This window comes from Onychomys torridus, chromosome 9 (assembly GCF_903995425.1).
Source record: "Onychomys torridus chromosome 9, mOncTor1.1, whole genome shotgun sequence".
Classification (NCBI taxonomy): Eukaryota; Metazoa; Chordata; class Mammalia; order Rodentia; family Cricetidae; genus Onychomys; species Onychomys torridus.
The window spans coordinates 52,061,168-52,069,422 of record NC_050451.1 but is presented as its reverse complement, the minus strand read 5'-3'; the positions used below and the strand labels follow the sequence as shown (position 1 = coordinate 52,069,422).

Genomic DNA, 8,255 nt, shown 5'->3' with positions numbered 1-8,255 from the left:
ATGGTCAACCAGGAAAACTGGCTGTGGAAGGCTGCTAATGTTGCCACTGACCTACAGACACCTCTGCATGGATCCTACAAGCAGAATGAACAGTTCATGGTTTGTGCTCACCATGAGAGACAGGGAGCTAACAGATACTAGTTGCACATAAGAAAACAAAATGGCTTTCCCTCTACTTTTGTGACCCCCCTCCCCCCACCTTCCCTCTTCATCCCAGAATAAGATTCTCTTGGGATGAACTTGAGATGAACAACTTAAGCTGAGGCATCTAACCTTTCAGATCCATGCCTGGGGGCACAATTCCCTTAGAGAACAGAAGCAGGAAGAGGATAGTGGGGTTAGCTGAGCACAAACTGCTCAATCACATAGTTACTGGCCACATCCAATTCCATCCCTCTGCTTTGCTTTAAGCTAAGGGTGTCGGTTTCTGTAATGACCGGTGTCTTTTCCCTTTTTATGTTTTTGAGACATGGTCTCATGTAGCCTAGGCTGGCCTGGAGAACTTACTGTGTATCATAGGCTAGTCTTGAACTTCTGATCCTCCTCCTCCAACTCCCAAGTGCTGGGATTAAAGACGTGCACTCCCATGACTGGCTAATGATTAATTTCTTACAACCAGTTTGGCGTTGTTTTTAGAACACGGGCAGGCCTTCTTTCATGTGTTTTCTGTGACCTGGCGTGTGAGTGTCAGCCAGCGGGTGACTGGAGGCAGGAGGTGATGAGGGGCTATGAGGTCTCTTGGAACTTGGCAGTGTTTTGTGAAGTCTCTAAGGGAAGGACTGGGGTCAAGGCCTCTGGACTTCAGGGCTTTTAAGAAATATTGGCTACTTTGTTCTACCTTTTCAAAAAGAAACACAAACTGCCTGGCTCTTTGAAATCACTAGGAAGAGACCATTCGGTCATACACCACCATTCAGTTATATGTTCCCATTCCAGCCTCTCCCTGGGTGTGTTGTGGCATGTGTGGACATAACCCATGGGGATTACCAGGAGGAAGGAACATTATATACAGAGAACAGTCAGTATAGACTACAGGACTATGACAGATGGTAAATGCCAAGGGTCCACCATCTGGGCATCATGCTCCTCCTTCCCAATACTTTGGACTGCAAAGTGGGAGAATGGGTGAGGCCTGAAAGGGGAGGAGAGAGAAGTTGGCAACTTATGGGTTTGGCAGAGAACATCAGGACCATCTTTTGGAGTTCAAGTTCATTGACAGGAGATCCATCTAGGCCTAACTCACAATAATTTCTCACCTTAATATTCTATAGCCACTAAACAGCCTGGTGACTTGAGGGAACTAATTCTTTTTTCCTGGCTTCACTTTGTGTCCTCTGCTAATGAGCAGGCCTCACTAGACACACCCAATGTCTGAGAAACTTGTGTTAACAGGATTGCACGTGGCCAGAGGTGCTGTGCCAAGTCTTCCCTGAACTGATCAGCTTAACATTCTGCTGACCTCAAGCCTGCTGCTAAGGGAAAAACTCTCCAAACTCTGCTTGGATGACTCAACTGGTTCCCCACGTGGACAAGAATCAGACGGGTATTAACGAGTTAGCAACTTATTAGGTAACAGTCATGGTCAATGAAAATTCATTGTTTAGGTCAGGCACGGTCTTGAGAGAGGCTCAGTATGGGCTTCTGGACTCCCTGTGGTCTTTGGTGCTGAGGATAAGGTGATGTGGGTGACACCATCAGGTCCCACCAGGCCTCTGTCCTGCCTCCTGCAGTACGGATTCACTTGGGGGAAATCTGTTTCCTATCTGCCTGGTTGAGTCACCAGTGGCCTGTTGGTGCTCTCCTGGGGTAGTGGTTGTAACTGGAGCTGGGGGCACAGAAGGGCATCTGGGTTCCTCTACCAAAGCTATACAAGGTGCATGTGTCATGGAGCAAGCTGGAAATAGCATGGCCTTGTAGCATCAAGGCTGAAGTTCCAAGTAGCAGGGCAGAGCTCCTTCCCGGAGATGCTGGCGGCCATCAAAGAGAAGTGCCACGTGCCACCTTGTTATTCCTTTAGGTTTTCCTGTCCTCACACATCCCTGCCCAGCTTGCTGAGTCACCTACTTTGGGGCAGTTAGAGCTAGGACTAAGTGGGCATTGACACTACATGAGAGATGAGTGTGCCTTACACATCTAATCTTCCCAGCTTCCCTAGAGGAGGGCTTTCTGTAAGAACAAGCTTTGTGGGTGGGGAGGTCCCCTTTGGGATCCAACATCATAGCACCAGTGAGTCTAGGCCACTGAGGGGACAGGCCACAGGGATCCTGCTGAGACCCTGTCTTACATAGCGCCTGCAGACTCTTTGGGTATTGAACATGAAGACCCAAGTATGCAAAGCTGAAGGCCCTGCCACCCTGCCACCAGATCCTGGGACCTTCCATTGCCCAGCATGACCTCAGGGAGAGCCATTTTGGGTAACTTGGTCAGAGTTGCCTCTCTCTCACCCTTAGCTCTGGTCCCCCCCCTTCCATCCCAAGGCTTCTCAGCAGAGAGAGAACCTCCTGGAGTTGATGTTCATCTTGGTGACGCCGATGAGCTTGAGTGGTGTGGAAAGGCTGAAAGAGGATGCCAGAGGAGAGTCACAAAAGAGGTCGGACAGCTCATCTCGCTCCTCCAGCTCATAGGCAGCATCGTTGAGCATCCTCCTGTGCAGGCGGCAGGTCTGCTCGATCTTCAGCTTGTTGATATCTCCACGGAGGCGCATGAGCTGCCTGGCCAGCTGCTGGTCCTGGAGCCGCATCTCTGCCTGGAGTGAAAAGGCCAGACATGTGTCAGCAGGGCTGTGGAGGCTGCAGTTCTGTGAGCTCTGCTGAGGAGACTCATTACCAGGACTCCTAACTGATGTCATGGATCACTGACAGGTCCGTCTGGCAGCAGGCTTACTTCCGCTTTGTGCCAGGCTAACAACTATGCCTAAATCCTTCTCTGTAGTGGGTAGCCATTCCAGCCTTGGCCTGGAAGTTCCAACTCCCACTGAGGCTTCAGTAATGGTTACGCCTACAGGGCAGGGCTGAGGGAGGACGTTGAAGACCCAGGATCAAGAGGAGAGGCTTCTCTTGGTTCCAGGATCCTGGACGCTGGAGGTAGACCGAGCAGAGTTCTCCAGAGAACACTGCCGGACTGCGCCATACCTTTGCCAGACCCTACAACTATCCCTTCATTTGTAAGTTACCCCACAAAATAAACCTCCCTTTTAACTACGTAGAATGGCCTTAATAATTTCACCAATACTTCTCCATGCCAGTCCTAGCTTAAATTCACTCCCAGTTCATTCCGGTTCTTTGGTGTTCAAGTGGATGTGCAGGTGGAATGAGATTACAGAGTGGCAGACACCAAATCCGGCGGCACCGCTTCTGGGTGGGAAGAAGGGCTGTGATGGGCAGGACAATGAGGGCTTTCTACTGGGATAGTCCTGATTAGGTCACGTGTGTGGGGGCTGGCATCACATGCTTTGTTATTTGTCAATTCATACACTTCACAATGTATTTTCATCACATGCACCTACTACCACCATCCGCTAATTTTCCCAAGTGCCCTCCCATTCTAACTTTCAAATCCATGCCCTCCTTTAAAAAAAAAAAGTGTAATTAATAACTCTGAGTCCACTTAGTGCTACCCATATGCACATGGGTGTGGGTCATCTACAGGGGGCATAGGGCCCTACCAGTGGTCATGTGCAGCCTGCTATTTTTTCTTTCATCAGCCATCTTACAATGACTTATTGATACATATCTTAATAAAGGTTTCTAAGAGCCGATCATAAAACCGAGCTGACATTTACTATGAACCAGAGTTACTCCTCGTGATAGCCTGCAGAGTAAGTCACAGATGGGGAAGTTGAAGTCAGCTGTCAAAAGGCCCTGGGTGGTAGAGCTGGGGTAGGAGCTCAGACTGTGGGTAACCAGGAGACACTCAGTCAGTTCTGCCTCTTACGTAGAGTGGAGCCTAAGGTATAGCGCTGACCAAAGCTGGGAGACCCTCCAGAGGGGTTCTGATGTGTTTTTGTACCTCTGTTTCCTGTTAGGAAAGGGCTGTACTGAGAACTCTCAGCAACACTTTTCAAAATCCATCTACACCTCAAACCCTGCGGCCCCTCCCAGCCTCCCCAGGGACCTGCACCAAAGGGCCGAAGGGCCGGATTTCAAGTGAGGATCCTGGAACTCCAAGGGCTTTAAGGTGTCCCTCAACTTCACAGTTGTGACTTGGCAGAGAAGGAATACAGCTGTGATCTCACTAGGCTTTATGGGCAGGGTGTCCCATTAGCAAAGTTTTGTCACTACAACAGGCCACCAGCTGTTTCTACTTGACCTGAGGCCCAATTCCATCCTGCCATTTACTCTGCCTACGCCTGCAAGTGTTTCCGTGTGTTTTCAGTCCTCAGACTGAGTTCTGTGGCCTACCAGGTGCTTGGAGCCAATGAGCCCTGAGATTCAGGAAGGACCCGCCCTATGGCTATGCAAATGAATGCAAATTTCTCACTTCCTCCATTGGGTTTGGAATACCTACCCACTGCCATGAAGAAAATTAGTGACTTCACTAGTGAGCATTCAGTGTTCTCTCTCTCTCCCCCTCTTACACACACACACACACACACACACACACACACACACACACAATACATAAATAAACAATAAATCTTTTTTCTTAAATGTGAAGGGCTAAGACTCTGAAATTTGAAAAAAGATGTAAAATCTATATAACATAAAATTTACCCTGTTGTGCAGCCATGGCCGCCGCCCAACGCCAGAATTTTCCCATATTTCTTAACTAAAAGAGGTGTTCATAAAGAAAAAAAAAAATCCCCATCCCCTTCCTCCAGCCCCTGACAACCCCATTCCACTGCCCGTCATCTCTATGCACTAGATGGCTCTAGAGACAAGCCCCCAGCGCCCAGCCCCACCCTGTGAGGAGGCTCCTACAGCGCTGTGCTTTTGTGATAATTTATTTCATGTCTCATCATGCTCTCCAGGTTCACATGGCTGAGAGGCTGTTAAAATGAAATTTCCTTAGCAATGTGGAAAGGACACAGGTTACTGTGGCTAGTATGAATACCAAGATCCGTACCCCCACCCCTGGCTCCCTAGCTCTTCCCCACTCCAGGCCAGAGGCATCACATTTATCTGTCTTACAGACAAGGAAACTAACTCAGGCCCAGCCCTCCTGGGAATGGTGGCCCTCAGATATCTCTGGGTCAAGCAGTGGCTTTCCCAGGGCCTGGAGGCGATGACAGACTTCTGGGGGAGACCCTGTTGCAAGCCAACTTCTACCCCTACTTCTCCAAAAAGGAGTTGAGGAGGTCTCCAGACCAGACAAGAAGCTGTGCATAGTAACTCTAGGGCAGTAGCTAACAGTGGCCAAATGCTTCCCTTCTAGCCAGGAAGGGACCCACAGGAGCACCTAGGCTGGTGCACTGGTCCTAAGACTCAGCCTAGGGGACTCAACTCAACATCTGTCAAATACTGTCCTCCAAAGCTCAGTGTAAAATGTCCTTATTTTCCACCCCCACATCCCCAGGGTGGCCTGCCCTCCCTCTGGGGAGGCAGGCACAGGCTGGAGTCAGAGCTGTGGTTCTGTTCCAGAAATCCCACAATCAGGGCCCAGCACCTGGTGAGAGAGGGTTGGGAGGGGGGGGATGCCATTGGTCAGGGGGCTAGGGGGATGGTAAGGAGAGGGTCTCCAGAGACCTGAGGGAATGGAGGCAGCCTTTCTGAGGGAGCCATTGCTGTCCTTTGGACTCCTCTGCTGCCTGTGGATTCTGGTGGTTTTGAGGCAAATGAGAAGCCTCTTAGGAGAATCAGCCTGTTTCTTCAGGTAGAAGGTGAACCCCCAAGGGCAGGATTAGCTAACTAAACAGTAATTACAGGGCTCTGCAAGAGAAGACATTTCCTGACTTCCCAGCTCACTGTGGGGTAAAGAGAGGCAATGGAGACAAGGAGGAAAGAAAGCTTGGGAGGAGAGTCCACTGAGAGACTCCAGAACAGAAAGCTCTCAGATGAATGTGTCTCTGCTTACTGGGAAGAGATCACCACACCAAGTGCTTTCCTGAGGAGAAAAGAGAAGCTCAGGCCTGCTCTGGGCTGGGGGCAATGAAAATGAAGGCTGTGGACATCCCCTGGATGTCCTGAATAAGTTCGGTGGGTACCATATATATGACCAGGGTTTCACCCAAACCCAAGTTCACAGCAGTACACCCCAATTGCAAAATAGATGAACACAGCCAATCCACACTCTGGGTGTTATCCAGTCTTAGCAAGGAGAAGATTCAGACACATGTCACAACCTGGATTTGGGGGACATTATGCTAAGTGACATTAGGGTTTGCCAGGGTGTGGGGGTTGGGAATCAGTGTTTAACAGTCAGCATAGCCGGGCAGTGGTGGCGCACGCCTTTAATCCCAGCACTCGGGAGGCAGAGCCAGGTGGATCTCTGTGAGTTCGAGGCCAGCCTGGGCTACCAAGTGAGTTCCAGGACAGGCACCAAAACTACACAGAGAAACCGTGTCTCAAAAAACCAAAACCAAAAAAAAAAAAAAAACCCAACCAACCAAACAAACAAACAAAAACCAGTCAGCACAGACAGAAAGAGAATACTAAGGTGAAGGACATGTGTCTAGTCCCTAATCTGAGACTCCTGTGGATGCTATCTTAACCTGAGAGCCTCCATTTGTCTCTGATAGAAAGGAGTGGTGTGAGGGCCAGTAGCTATCTCAGCACATGTGAAGGAAGGGGCAGAGTGCGTTCCATTTCCACATGGTTGGACAACAGAGACCTAATTCTTGAGGTTCACAAACACTCTTTGTATTCTGCTCTGGTGTTTGTCTAGCTTCACCCAAAGGTCAGCCATTGTTATAATCAGACACGTATAATGTCAGGCATTGTTACAATCAGTATTGTGTTGGAGTCCGCCTAGAATCAGGACAATGCAGGACACTTTAACCTTAGTTTGACCCCTGTGAATGCCATACTGATGAGGGTGGAAGGACCAGGTGGTACAGGTTAGGTGTCCTGTTCAATGGAAACTTGAGTTTCTGGGAACCTGTAGAAGGAAAAACTCAAAGGTTCCCAGAAGCCAGCTCGACATTGTGAATGGGTTTCCAGGGGAGTTATGGACTCAGGTAGAAGTAAAAGTATGCTTCATGGAGAGGTTGTTTCTAAGAGAGGAGGCGGCTGGGCCACATAGGTGGGACTGACCTCTCCCGACAGTAGGGAGGCCTTTTGATCTGTAGCCCTGGCCTGGGCTGTGGGTTAGAGAGCTGGCGCCCTGGTTCAGTAGGAAGGAGGGAGCTGGTTATACTGCCTGCTGTATGGGCCTAGTCTACTTCCTCTGAGTTGGGCCTGTATTGAGATTGGGAAGGCCAGACTAGAGTCAATGGCTAAGAACAGAGCCTGGGGCCCTTCAAGGCCTCCTGGGGAATTCCTGGCTCTACACAAGTGTGAATCTCTAAAGATATGATAAAGTTTTCAACTTTTCATTGGTGGAAAGTCCCCAAACTGTTACCTCCTCTATGAGAGGCTGGACTTTCAGAGCTGCCAGGGGCTCTGGCTTCCAGTCCCCAAACAGCCCTTTCTAGGTGAACATTCCTGGGCAGGTGTGAACCCCTGGAAAAAAAGGGAAAAGGATGGCTGCCTCCCAACCCCACCCCCATCCCTGCTGCATCAGACAGAGCTGGGCTGTGGAGGAGGGAGGTGTGCCTGGAAAAGGCACCCAGCAGAGAGAAGCTGGAGAGGAGAGTTGAGGACTGGTGGGAACCTGAGTTGACACTTCTCAAAAGAAGACAATTTGGTAGCAGGCAAATTTAGGCAAAGGTGTCCAACATCTGGAATCACTGGGGAAATGCAAAGCAGAAGTACAACATAGCTGGGTGTGAGGGAGTACCCCTGTGATTCTAGCACTTGGGAAACTGAGACGGGCAGATCATGAGTTCAAGGCTGACCTGGGCTATGTTATAAGTTCTAGGCTAGCTTGAGATGCAGTACAAGACCCTGTTTCAAATAACAAACAAACAAACACACACACACACACACACACACACACACACACACACACACACGCGCGCACGCGCGCGCATGTGTCACTGTAAACAGAACTACCTACCTTGACTACCTGGAGAAGTTTTAACGTACTCCCATGTTTATTGAAGGACAGTCCACCATAGTCATTATGTTAAGTGGAATAAGCCACAAATAGCACATGTTCTCACTCATTTGTGAAGGCTGAAAAAAAGTTGAACTCTAGAGGTCACTGGAGGCTGGGAC

General features: G+C 49.6%; 1 protein-coding gene across 4 annotated transcripts in view; it reads right to left on the bottom strand.

Annotated features, from left to right (window-relative positions):
• Nucleotides 1–531: 531 nt before the first annotated feature.
• The window catches only part of Fam167a (family with sequence similarity 167 member A), a 32,688-nt gene continuing 24,964 nt past the window's right edge, over nucleotides 532–8,255 (bottom strand). For all 4 annotated transcript variants that reach the window (XM_036199668.1, XM_036199667.1, XM_036199670.1 and 1 more), the window contains one exon: nucleotides 532–2,746. In XM_036199668.1, coding sequence (XP_036055561.1) covers nucleotides 2,483–2,746 — 264 coding nt within the window. In that variant the 3' untranslated portion in view covers nucleotides 532–2,482. The remainder of the gene's footprint in view (nucleotides 2,747–8,255) is intronic.